This window comes from Neoarius graeffei, chromosome 3, assembly GCF_027579695.1.
Source record: "Neoarius graeffei isolate fNeoGra1 chromosome 3, fNeoGra1.pri, whole genome shotgun sequence".
Classification (NCBI taxonomy): domain Eukaryota; kingdom Metazoa; phylum Chordata; class Actinopteri; order Siluriformes; family Ariidae; genus Neoarius; species Neoarius graeffei.
In genome coordinates this window covers 24,100,292-24,114,467 of record NC_083571.1, presented here as the reverse complement: position 1 = coordinate 24,114,467, position 14,176 = coordinate 24,100,292, and the positions used below count along the sequence as shown (strand labels likewise).

At 42.7% G+C, this 14,176-nt stretch overlaps 1 protein-coding gene across 2 annotated transcripts in view; it reads right to left on the bottom strand.

Annotated features, from left to right (window-relative positions):
- Positions 1–14,176, bottom strand: part of tapt1b (transmembrane anterior posterior transformation 1b) — a 107,318-nt gene that overhangs the window by 49,922 nt on the left and 43,220 nt on the right. For both annotated transcript variants that reach the window (XM_060916527.1, XM_060916528.1), the window contains exon 4: positions 3,962–4,124. In XM_060916527.1, the coding sequence (XP_060772510.1) occupies positions 3,962–4,124 (163 nt within the window). The remainder of the gene's footprint in view (positions 1–3,961; positions 4,125–14,176) is intronic.

Below are 14,176 nucleotides of genomic sequence, written 5' to 3'. Positions count from 1 at the left end.
CTTATAGCCAATGCTCCTTACCACTACTGACTTTAGTCTAGTCTTGTAAATGTCTTATTTGACATATTATGTGATGTATTCATGTTTGTGATGAATTTAATTAATTATGTTTCAAGTTTGTTACGAATAAAAACGCAAAACCTGGAACTGCTTGTATCGTATTGAAATTAATCGAACCGAGGTGTCAGTATCGTGATACGTATCGAACTGAAGTTTGAGTGTATTGGTGCAGCCCTAAGGGTTTACACTAGCTAGTTCATCGCTCAGCAAGCAAGCCCCGCTATCAACAGGGCAATGAACATAGCGCGTCACTTCCTTCTCTGGGTGGAGTCTTGCCAAATGATAATTGAAGTTCGAGGTTGTCCCCGTCGTCTCCTCGATAGTTCTACATACAGAACACACAGCAGTGCGTTTTTTCCCCACTGCATGAGAAGTCTGTATAAGCAAAGCGGACAATCCTAGGGGCGTCTCTCCAGGCATTTTAGCGCCATTAACGTTAGTTTGTTCCTGAACATGATGTATGAACAGGTGAATGTGCATTCTCTTGCACGAAATTAGTATAAAAATCAATGTAGTTATAAATGTCTTACACCAAATTATTATGGCACGTTACAAAAAAAATAAAAGAAAAAATCCGAGCCCTAGTCTCCAATTTACGAGTCCGAATGCAGTTAATGCACAAGTCCGGGTCAGAGGTCGAGTCATCAGTGCTCAAGTCTGAGTCAAGTCACGAGTCCTGGACTCATGTACTACAAGCCTGGCTCAAACATTGACTGGTTTGGGTGCTGAGACATAAATTCTCTCTTAAAACTTATATCCAATGACCATCTCAAGTATTTTGCATACATATTTCCTGCTAGGTGATATTATTATGACTTTACTGGTGGGGGGGTAGGGTGCATCAGTTGCCCCCTAAAAATGAAAAGTTCCTCTGATCATGATGCATTTTTGTTTTTATGTTCCTTTTGGTAAGAAAACACACTGGGTGAAATATTTTGACAAAATTCAAAGTTTAATGGTGGCACCAGGAGCTCAAAGTTATGGAAAAAGCTGCTATTTTATGACTTTTATGACAAAATTTCGATCACTTTTCATGAAACATCATGGCACCTTATAGAGTATACCAAATATCTTAGATACTGTAGACAGTATATCTAGAATGTCTAAAAATATTTGGAGGTTTATTTTAGGGTGTCACTAGCATTATCTATCAATCAATGTTATAACCCTGGTTTTAAGCTTGCCGCCTATGCATATGCTAGCCCCTATTAAAGTTATAATGATGCTGGATTACCTGTTTTCAAGACAACTGAAGATACAAGTGAAATGTTAAGAAGCAAATTCTCAATGTCTATTTCCTATGTGGCCATCTCAGATTTGGAACCATTACTCTGTCTTTTGCTACAACTTGCACAATGTTCTGGAATCTGTCTTCTATTGTGGCAGAACCAACTTTCTCATGAGCTAGTTTAACCCCATGCTCTGCCACATCATTTGTCACAATGAAGTTTGAGAGTGTTGCCTTTATCCTCTGGTAAGATGCCAAGCCATCCCATTGTGACACTGGTGTTGAGAGCAGATGATCATCAAATACATCATATTAATGCTTCTCAATCCCTTGCAAAGGTTCTTAACATGCTCTCTGGGTCACAAGAATAATAAATGGAGTCCAACATTGTGATTCAAACCTTACGCAAAAACAAAATAAGCGTTTTTTGGCAAAAAATGAACCTCATGGTGCCACCATTAGACTTTTGAATAAGGTCAAAAAATTTTACAGGATGTCTTTATTGGTGAAAAGGAACACCCAAACAAAAATGCATCTGATTTTATGAAAGTGAGGGTAACTGATGCACCCTAGTGGGGGGTCAATGAAAGTGTAATGTGCCATACTCAAACATACAGTGGGGCAAAAAAGTATTTAGTCAGCCACCAATTGTGCAAGTTCTCCCACTTAAAAAGATGAGAGAGGCCTGTAATTTTCATCATAGGTACACTTCAACTATGAAAGACAGAATGGGGGGAAAGAATCCAGGAAATCACATTGTAGGATTTTTAATGAATTAATTGGTAAATTCCTCAGTAAAATAAGTATTTGGTCACCTACAAACAAGCAAGATTTCTGGCTCTCACAGACCTGTAACAACTTCTTTAAGAGGCTCCTCTGCCCTCCACTCGTTACCTGTATTAATGGCACCTGTTTGAACTCGTTATCAGTATAAAAGACACCTGTCCACAACCTCAAACAGTCACACTCCAAACTCCACTATGGCCAAGACCAAAGAGCTGTCAAAGGACACCAGAAACAAAATTGTAGACCTGCACCAGGCTGGGAAGACTGAATCTGCAATAGGTAAGCAGCTTGGTGTGAAGAAATCAACTGTGGGAGCAATTATTAGAAAATGGAAGACATACAAGACCACTGATAATCTCCCTCGATCTGGGGCTCCACGCAAGATCTCACCCCGTGGGGTCAAAATGATCACAAGAACGGTGAGCAAAAATCCCAGAACCACACGGGGGGACCTAGTGAATGACCTGCAGAGAGCTGGGACCAAAGTAACAAAGGCTACCATCAGTAACACACTATGCCGCCAGGGACTCAAATCCTGCAGTGCCAGACGTGTCCCCCTGCTTAAGCCAGTACATGTCCAGGCCCGTCTGAAGTTTGCTAGAGAGCATTTGGATGATCCAGAAGAGGATTGGGAGAATGTCATATGGTCAGATGAAACCAAAATAGAACTTTTTGGTAAAAACTCAACTTGTCGTGTTTGGAGGAGAAAGAATGCTGAGTTGCATCCAAAGAACACCATACCTACTGTGAAGCATGGGGGTGGAAACATCTTGCTTTGGGGCTGTTTTTCTGCAAAGGGACCAGGACGACTGATCCGTGTAAAGGAAAGAATGAATGAGGCCATGTATCGTGAGATTTTGAGTGAAAACCTCCTTCCATCAGCAAGGGCATTGAAGATGAAACGTGGCTGGGTCTTTCAGCATGACAATGATCCCAAACACACCGCCCGGGCAACGAAGGAGTGGCTTCGTAAGAAGCATTTCAAGGTCCTGGAGTGGCCTAGCCAGTCTCCAGATCTCAACCCCATAGAAAATCTTTGGAGGGAGTTGAAAGTCCATGTTGCCCAGCGACAGCCCCAAAACATCACTGCTCTAGAGGAGATCTGCATGGAGGAATGGGCCAAAATACCAGCAACAGTGTGTGAAAACCTTGTGAAGACTTACAGAAAACGTTTGACCTCTGTCATTGCCAACAAAGGGTATATAACAAAGTATTGAGATGAACTTTTGTTATTGACCAAATACTTATTTTCCACCATAATTTGCAAAAAAAAATATTTAAAAATCAGACAATGTGATTTTCTGGACTTTTTTTTCTCATTTTGTCTCTCATAGTTGAGGTATACCGATGATTTAAATTACAGGCCTCTCTCATCTTTTTAAGTGGGAGAACTTGCACAATTGCTGACTGACTAAATACTTTTTTGCCCCACTGTATTTAGTTCCCACCAGCCAGAAAACAAAATGCACTCCTTAGACGCTCAAGTTACGTGCAATTCAAAAACTAGAATTACAATGGTCGTCACAAAACACACCAGACCTGCCTGTAGAACGGCTGACAATGAGAAGTGTTTGAAACAAGGTTTGATACTGCGCTGACCCAAATAACAAGGGAAGTGTACTTGTGTTTACTTGTACTGTATATTATGCATATTAGCAAAATCACTCAGTAAAGTGCAAAATATTGCAAAACTGATATTTCTTCTCTGAGTAAATAAATCCCGAGTGTGTTTTCCTGTCCTTACTTAATAATGAACTGATGATTTATCAGGTGTGTTAGAAGGGGGATCACAGATCTTCAGAAAAGTCCTGGGTTCCCAGGACTGCACTGTGGAACCGTTGTTGATGATACAGTGATGCAGGCTGATCTGAAACCAGTGCTTGTTACCTCCAGCATGTTGTAGATGATGTAGAGCTTGATCACTGACTGCCCCCTGATCAGATGGTACATCATGGAGTAGTCCACGTAGTGCATCATGGAGTAACACAGCACCATGATGAAGCCTTTCAGCACATCACACACCTGAGCCGGCTGAAGGAGACGAGAGTCACTACACACACACACACACACACACACACACACACACACACACACACACACTTGCTTTAGGTGCTATTCAACTTTTGTCTATTACAACAGTAATACATTTCCTTCATACCTACTTGAAGCAATAAAATGGGCATAAAAAATAAATCTTGCACTGTCTGACACACACACAACCTGTTAGTTACATAAGGCAGAACAACAGACTAAATGGGACATGCATCATGCAGCACACTTCAATAAGTATTGCTGCCAAGTTCTGTTTTCGGCAATAATACAACACATACTTGGAGACGCCGATAGATCACATCAGCACATGTTCCTGTATTACATGCATATTTATACCTTTGAAGAGACTTACACTGTATGAGATGATCAGAATAAAATCTTGGCTGAATTTTATAAAATACTAAAATATAAAGCATCAGATAATAAAGATATTATTTACTGGGTTTTTTTTTAAATTACTTCCTGTACACTGTCCCATGCATCCCTACTGCTGATTTTGGATGGGGGTTGTAAAGGTGGTCATATTTTAACAATGTTATTGACGCTGCTATGATTGAGTTTGATATAAAATAATTACATAAATTGTAACCTATTTGTACAATCCCTCTCTTCTTAAAAAAAAAAATGGTAGAACGCTGCCACCTGTTGTCTGAACATGAGAATTTAAGAATATGGGGCAGATTCTGTGAAGTTTTAACAGATGAAACCCAAAAGTGGGGGGAAGGGAAAATGTTTTTTAAAAAATAAAAATAAACCCGCGAGCACCAAATCAGCCAGCCAAAACAGCTGCAGTGTGCATTCCTGCATGCGTGTGAGAATGCGCGTGGAGTGAATGGGTGTGTGCGCTGAGTGAGCACAGAAAGCGGCTACATTCATACTAGCACTACTGTGTGTTACTGCATACCTTGTTTTTCTGCAGTAGGGGCATATACTTGCCCTGCAGGCAGAGAGATAAATAATGAGCAGCTTCTACAGTCTTAATTTACAAGGCTTCTGTGCGCGAGGCTGTATGTACAGGTGATATGGACTATTATAACAACGCCTAAAGCAATATTTTGGTGAGAGCCCATGGTGAATAAGGATTACATCTAACTGTAGGGTAAAAAAAAAAAAAATTACATAAAAAATCTAAAAAAGTACACATTCCCATTTGAAAGTATTGGAAAGGCAAGGCCAATATCCTTGACTTGCAAGTGACGTCAAAACAAAATAGAAACCCAGATGTCGGCCATGTTGGTGGATATACAAATGTGGGGGTCAAGTGACATTCCATACAAAATGTAGTCATGCGTGCGCAACTCTGTTTTTCCACTGCTTTAAGTGTTCTTTTAGCTATTCCGTATCTTTGTGCTGTATATGGTTGTGGTCACAACAGTACTTGTGACCGTGGCACGTTCCGACTTTTTAGAATTCCGTCCGTGATTCAGAAAGAGGGTGATGAAACTTTGAGGTTTAGTACGGAGAGGAGACGAGCACGGCTGAACAACATCGGCAGGGCTGATCTAACAGAGGCTAAAACCAAAACAGCTCGTGTTTGCAGTAATCATTTTATCTCAGGTGAGATTCAAAAGCTCTCTCGATAATATCATGGAAGAATTTTATTTTGTGTTGCTAGAATTTTGCTATAGAATGAATGTTCTCTTGTCGTGGTTCACGCGGTCGTTGTTATAATTTTAACACGTGTTTTACCATTTTGCTTCTAGGAGCACCAGCAAAATTAGACAATAGAAACAATCCAAACTGGGCATCCACTCAGAAAATGGGATAAGGCGCCATACCATAAATCCAGGGACCCGGGTTCGATTCCGACCCAAGGTCATTTCCCGATCCCTCCCCGTCTCTCTCTCCCACTCATTTCCTGTCGCTACACTGTCCTATCCAATAAAAAAGGTGAAAAAAAAGCCCCCCAAAAAATCTTTAAAAAAGAAAACGGGATGTTTAGTCCAAGGTCGGACTTGATTCTTTGGCAGCCGAACCAGATAGAACGCGATATTTGGGTACTCGGTCAGTAGAAGCGTCTTATCTTCAGAAAAGTCTGACTTTTTTAAATAATATGGGTCAAAACCACACAGATCTATCTTCTCTTTGTATCGAATCTTTGCTCGAGCGTTCAAATTGTGGTAATACTGAGAAAATTCAGCATTGTTTACAGACGTGCTTTCAGCGGCTGCCATCCTAGTTGCTTTGTATATCCACCATCATGGCGGACGCTCATGACGTAGCACATTTTGATCACGTGGTTGCAAGTCATCTAATTTGTTTTTGCTGTACATTAAAAGACATTTGAGATCAAAAGATGAATATGAAACAATCAAAATTTCAGCCTTTATTTCCTAATATTTACATCTTTGTGTTAAACAACTTCACACCTTTAAATGACAGACGTGAGCAAGATGATAGGAAACACCTTTTTCGGAGGTGTTCAGCAGTGAATTTGTGATGTTACAATCCATAGTAGTGGTTGGAGGCTCATATGAAAGTAGACACTCAATGCCTGAAGAATTTTATAGTAGTATTTTTTTTTTTTTAACCTAGACTACTAGGTTTAAAGTCAAAGTCCCTTCCACACCAGGACCTGGTCTTCCCAGGCAATCTCCTGTCCCAGTACTAACCAGCCCTTTGAGGCACATGGGTGTGGCGCTGATCTCCGTTTCCATAGCCCTCAATCTCTCGCCTATGGAGCACTTGCATGTGACGTCACAGCCGATCCAGATTGTGACAGACGCCATCTTGTCGGTCAAACGCCATATTTCCGCCTTCTACTTCTGGTTCTACTTCTGCTTCTACCTTTTCTTCTGGAAAAACCTACTATATACAATTCTACTACAACGGCTGCGGCTACAAACTCTCCCTACCTGTGCACGTTTATGTTTTTTGTGTGTATTTTTGCGTGTTGTTCGTCTGTACCAGACTTCAATATCCACTACAACCGTATGGACTTACTGGACATTGGTTTCCAGCAGAAAATGACAGTTTGTAGCGATTTCCATCGCATGCACAACATTCCGGACGAGAAAAAAAAAAACATTCCGGACGAGATAGCGAGACCAGCGGGGTCTCCATGGATTGTTATTGGAAGCAAAGCTAAGGAGGCGGCGCCGGGAGCGGAAGCAAAAGCGAGGCTGCAGAGCCGGCCTGTTGACTAAGCTCAGAAAACAGCCACTCAAATCTCCACTGCTAAGCCTCTACCTCTCCAACGCCAGGTAAACAAGATAGACGATTTGGAATTACAGCTGGAATTACCTTATTCTATTCTATTATCGGCTGGTCAGTGCTATACTCAATACTTAAGTGACTTACCCATCCAATGAGGATAATTTTCTTGTTTACAAGATGCCACATCTGAGTTGCTGACAAATCCTGAATTTCTGTAAAGATAACTGTCCAGAGATTTATAAGCACGCAGTGCTTCACCACTGAACAGCGAGGGAAAGTTGATGAGGTAATTATACACGTCCGGGTATTCCACCTCTGGCAGTTCCATATCCACTGACACGGTCGTGAAAACTCCGTCCGGAAAGCCATAAGGGTCACTAATCTGTAGATTGTTTATTTTAGACATATATCTAGTTATCTGTTCATTAGAAAAATGAGCCATGTAGTCCGTCGGTTGAAATTGATCCATTCTGTACATAAGTGCAGCAGTATTCAGCTGTGCTGTTGACCAACAAGATGGCGGCTGTGTACTTTCCGGTCATGTGAATGCAAGATCTCTATACAGCTTGGGTTACAGTGGGGGGCTAGTCCTCTGGTAACCGCAAGAGTTTGACATCCCCACTTGCATCTGTTGCAGCGTGCCTTGCCAGATGGCAGTAGGTACCATTTTTATGATGGTTTTTGGTGTGATCTAACCATAAGTAGAACTCACGATCTCCCGGACGAGAGGCGGATACGCTAACCACAAGGCCAACTCATGGTTCACTAGGTTTAAATGTTATAATTTATTGCAGCAGTTCTATACAATGTTTTACGATCAAAAAAAGCTACAGTTGTGCTGCCTGTTTTATCTCTATGCTAAATGGTATTGTGGACAGGTGTAAATTGTTTGCCCAGTAGGGGATTCACACCCCTCTCCTTTCCCATCACTCTGATCAACAGCAGCTAAACACAAGCCCCTTTTACATAGTTTGTTCAAGACAGGAATCTTACGCCTTTATTCTGCCTCACATTCTATATAAAATTTCCAAATGTGAGGAAGGGGGTGGGGGTACCTGTTGTTCCACCCCTGAGCCAGAGCTGTGTAAAACGGACAGCCAGCATGGTGGGACGGGGTATGAAGTTTTTGACAATGATATTCTTCTTTCCGAGACCAGTACGAAAAAGGAATGAATATCTCTGTCTACAGCATCGAAGGTCCGCAGGCCTTTCTGCCTTAAATCGCTTCCGACCTCTCTACTTTTTCCTCCAACATATTTCTGATCGCACAAACACATTGCTTGCATGAGCCTCTCCACTCCTCTCCCCCTCATTACCTTTCGCCCTTTCCCTGTTTGCAAGTGCAGTTTTCTGTGACATAAAAAGCCGGCTCGGTTAAAGAACACAAGCGTTTATATTTACACACACACACACACACACACACACACACACACCCTTTAGAATTTTCTATATTACTGACCTAAAACATCAGATTTTCACACAAGTCCTAAAAGTAGATAAAGAGAACCCAGTTAAACAAATGAGACAAAAAAGCCGGCGAAGACGGCTGGTTCACTACAGGACAGCATTGCTTTCAAGTCCCTGGCTGTCATGAAGTCGGCTGAGCTGGAGAGGATGGAGCTGCTGTTTAGAAACGTTCACGCGATTGGAAAGAAGAGTCGACCATTCACAGACTATGTCTGGATGTGCGAGTAAGTAACTTTAGGGTTTTTGGTGTGGATAAGCCCAGTGTTTTATTGTTAGCTAAGCAAGATCAGTGGACAGTGGAGAGGGCAAACGAGTTGAATGACTTCTTCAATTGGTTCAACCAGCCCACGTCCCCCCCACCCTCTCCCTCACTGCAGCCATCTCTCCTTCCCTCAACACACCTCCCCCTAGTCATCACAGCAGCCTCCTCCTCCCCCACCTCAACACAGACTCCTCTATGCATTACTGCAGATCAGGTCAGAGGTCAACTGAGGAAGCTTCACCCCAGGAAAGTAGCAGACCCGGACAAGGTGTTTCCACGACTACTGAAGACCTGCGCTGCTGAACTGGGTGAACCACTTCAACTTCAGCCTGCAGCTGGGGAGAGTGCCAATCCTCTGGAAGACATCATGTATCGTTCCAGTTCCCAAAAAGAATCAGCCCAGTGAGCTGAATGACTTCCGACTGGTGGCACTCACTTCACATCTGATGAAGACGTTGGAGCGGCTCTTCCTCAGCCTCCTCAGACCCCAGGTACAACATGCCCAGGACTGTCTGCAGTTTGCGTACCGGGCAGGTGTCGGTGTGGAAGACGCCATCCTCTACCTGCTACACCGAGCCCACTCGCATCTGGATAAGGGAAATGGCACAGTGAGGATCCTCTTCTTGGACTTCTCGAGTGCCTTCAACACCATCCAGCCCCTATTGCTTCAGGACAAACTGAACAGGATGCGAGTGGACCCCTGCCTGGCCACCTGGATCTCCATTACCTCACTGACAGGCCACAGTACGTCAGGCTGAAGGACATCACGTCTGGCACTGTAATTAGCAGCACCAGAACACCCCAGGGCACGGTGCTGGCCCCTCTTCTCTTCACCCTGTACACCGTGGACTTCTGCTACAACTCGGAGCTGTCACATTCAGAAGTTTGCCGATGACACAGCCATCGTTGGGTGTATCAGTGATGACAGAGAGGAGGAATATAGGAGCCTGGTGAGGGACTTTGCTGTGTGGTGCAACAGGAACCATCTGCAGCTCAACACCTCGAAGACCAAGGAGCTGGTCATTGACTTTGGGAGGTCCAGACCAAGGTCATGACCAGTTCTGATCGAGGGAGTCGAGGTGGAGGCTGTGGATTCCTACAAGTACCTCGGGCTGTGGCTGGACAGCAAGCTGGACTGGACTTGCAACACCAAACACTTATGCAGGAAGGGACAGAGCAGGCTATACTTCCTTAGGAGGCTGCGGTCCTTTAACATCTGCAGGAAACTCCTGTGGATGTTCTATCAGTCTGTGGTCGCCAGTGTCCTGTTTTACACCGTGATGTGCTGTGGGGGCAGCACATCCAAGGAGGACACATCCAGGCTGGACAAACTGATCAGGCAGGCCAGCTCTGTGGTCAGCATGAAGCTGGACTCTGGTGACTGTGGCAGAGAAGAGGTCTATGGGCAAACTATTGAACATCATGGACGATCCCAGTCACCCTCTGCACACCGTCATCAGCAACCAGAGGAACCTGTTCAGTGACAGAATGCTCCTTCCCAAGTGCAGGACGAACAGACTCAAAAACTCCTTTGTCTCTCATGCCATCAGACTGTACAACTCCTCTCTGGGGGGGGAGGAGGGGTAACAGGAAGATAGAGGACGGGAAGGAGCAGTAGCCTAGCCTAACAATAAGCAATATCTTTCTTGCTTCCCCCCCCCCCACACACACACACACTTACCCTAACCCCACTTCTCCCCCCTCCCCCTTCCTCTCGTCCCCATATCTTATTCTTTTATATTTGTATATACAAAATACTTAATTTATCTAGAAGTTTTCTTTATTTCTTTTCTCTGTTTATCTGTAATGATGCTGCTGGAATCTTAATTTCCCTGAGGGAACCCTCCCAAAGGGATCAATAAAGTTTTATCTAATCTAATCACGTCATTGAGTTTATAACGTTAGTCAACGTTGCGTTTTCTCTAGGGTGGATGAGAAAAAAGGCCTGAAAATAGGTAGCACTTACAGGAACTCACAACATGCTCAAGAGTTCATGTATTTCATTGCTGAGGCTGAAAGACAAAAACTAAAAGAAGCTCTAGCTACCACAAAATTTCTTTCTGTTATGAGTGACAGTTCTACTGACAGCTCAGTGATGGAAGAGGAGTTGGTCTATGTGAGGTTCGCAACAGCAGGGAAGATGGATATGTGTTTTGTTGGTGTCCAGTCAGTGGACAAACCTGATGCCACCTACATTACTGAGGCAATCACTTCATTAATGGAAACAGTCTCAGGAAATGAAGATGGAACAGGGCAGTCACAGTGGCTGGAGAAACTTGTAGCTTGTGGGACTGATGGTGCATCCGTGATGACAGGGGTTAAGAAAGGAGTTGTCACCCAATTGCGCCAGGACAGATTATATGTTTTAGGAATACATTGCATGTCCCACAGACTAGAGTTGGCCTTCTCAGATGCCATGATCCACATTAGTATGGCTAGGAAAGTTGAAGAGTTACGGAGTGGCCTCTACACCTTCTATCGCAAGAGCTGTGTTAATAGAGCAAACTTGAAAGGATTTGAAGAAATAGGTATAAACATCTTATGCCAACAAGGATTGGGGGGGGGGGACACAGTGAGTGTCATGTCTTGCAAGCCCTTGACAAATTTTTGAGAGGTTACAAGGGACTTGTGCACCACCTAGACCAGGTAGGCCTATAGTATAGCTCAAGTTAGAACGCCATTGGCAATAATATTTAGCTGGCATATTTAACTAGGACATTTGAATTCATATTTCATATCTACAAATGTACTGTAGTAATTTGTCTAGGCTTGACAGGGCAATAAATAGTGTGCATTAAAATGTTTTAATAGTTGTATTACTCAATTGTATTAAAATGTTTTAAAATATCAAATCAGATGCAGTCACCTGAAGGTGGGAGTGAAAAACAGCAAGCAAAGGCCAGAGGATTCCTTCATATCATGAGTCCTGAAATTCTCCTGCTTCCTCCATGACTTGCTAAGTCAGCTCAGCAGCCTGTCTTTAACCACGCAGCGTTCCTCAGTAACTGTGGCTGAAGTGCATGACTGCCTGTCCTCTACCTGCGCCATAATTCTCAAATATAAATCCAAGTAAAATCACCAAATACACTCTTTGATAAGCAGTTATGTTATGCCATGATATTAAGTAACTTGATGTAATTCAATCTGTCCTCTTCTCTTCTCTCTCTTTCATAATGTAGACCTGGACCTAGGCTGAAAACAGTGCTGGGAACAAACCTGTATGAGGGCATCAGTCTGAGGCCATGTGATGATCACTCCCGTCACCAGACTAAAGACCGTCTCATAGATCTGCGGTCAGAAACATTGCTCAACAGATTTAAAGATATGAGCCATGGGATCCTGTGTGCCATGCAGATCACTAACTTCTGCTACTGGCCAGAGGTGGACAGAAATGACGGTGAGATTGTTTTTTTTTTTAAATGAAAAATGACCAGACTACACAAAACCTGACTACAACAAAACTTACTGTGGTCATATTTGCCTAGCACATCTTCTACATCTTTTTTTCTTGCATCTTGTAGATTTTGGTGATTCTGACATCCAGGAGCTTGTTACACACTTCAAACCTCTGCTTCAGAGATCTGGAGTGAAGGTGGATGAAATCCTTGACCAGTGGACTATTCTGAAGTCCAGGCTCTACCAGGACCCTGGTGTCATATGAAACATCACCTGGCCTGAAATCAATCGCAAGCTTGGCCAATACTGCCCAGACATACTGCATGCGATTGACCTCATCCTTTCCATCCCTGCTTCAACAGCAGATTGTGAACGTGGATTCAGTGCCATGAAGCTGGTAAAAAGTGTCTGGCGTGCCAGTCTTAAGAGTCAGACACTGTCTGACCTGCTAACTGTACAGCTATCCTCTGCCCCTATTGGAGACTTTGATCTCAACTTATGGCCTGCTGGAAGCCTCAGGTCACGAAGACCATTTTTCATGGACCAGTCAGACTCATCTGATGATGAATGTAATGAGGACATTTAATGTCTCTCTCTACACATGCATTTTACACACACACACACACACACACACACACACACACACACACACACTATTAATAGATAATACATAATACACAATACTTGCATATCAAAACATCAAATGTTTTTCAATGATCAATGTTTTGAGTTGGACTTTTAATATTAGAATCAGTTCAGTTGTACTGAATCTTATTTTTCATATTATACGATATTTCATATTGTAAGGGGCTTGAATTTGAGTTCAATAAACAGAATACTCTGTTTATATTTTTGTCTGAATTGGCTGCATGTTTTCATATAGCTACCTTAACAGCACTGAATACTTGAGTGCTACTGTAGAGATGCATTATAGGCTGCCATACATAATTAAATCTAGATCTTCCGAACTTTAACGTATCATGGTGAAGAAAAAACTGCGATATCCTGGCAACAAAATTGTGGCTAGTGACTCGGGAAAACCACTAGCCACAGTGGCCGGTGAGCAAAAAAGTTAATGTAAAGCCCTGGCGTGCACGTGTACCTTACTTCTCCCCGTTATAAGTTAAACAGATGTTATATTAAACTTTGTCTTGTCAACATTTTGGAAATTGTTTGTGTTCATTGAGATATTGTTTAAAATGTTATTTTTCAAAGGGGGTGTACTCATTTACGCTGAGCACTGTGTGTGTGTATTACACACACAGAGGCTATTACTTCCCTTAAACGTGAATTATTTAACAGAAGTCATTACATGTTGACTATGATGCTCAGTAACTTTGCTTGCGTTTGAAGAGTGGTATAAATGTGACGGCTAACAAAAGCACTTCAACACTTGGTTCACCCACCGTTGATTTTAAAGCAGAAATATGACTCGTGGTAGTCATATTTCTGATATGTACAGTGGGGCAAAAAAGTATTTAGTCAGCCACCAATTGTGCAAGTTCTCCCACTTAAAAAGATGAGAGAGGCCTGTAATTTTCATCATAGGTACACTTCAACTATGAGAGACAGAATGGGGGGAAAGAATCCAGGAAATCACATTGTAGGATTTTTAATGAATTAATTGGTAAATGCCTCGGTAAAATAAGTATTTGGTCACCTACAAACAAGCAAGATTTCTGGCTCTCACAGACCTGTAACTTCTTCTTTAAGAGGCTCCTCTGTCCTCCACTCGTTACCTGTATTAATGGCACCTGTTTGAACTCATT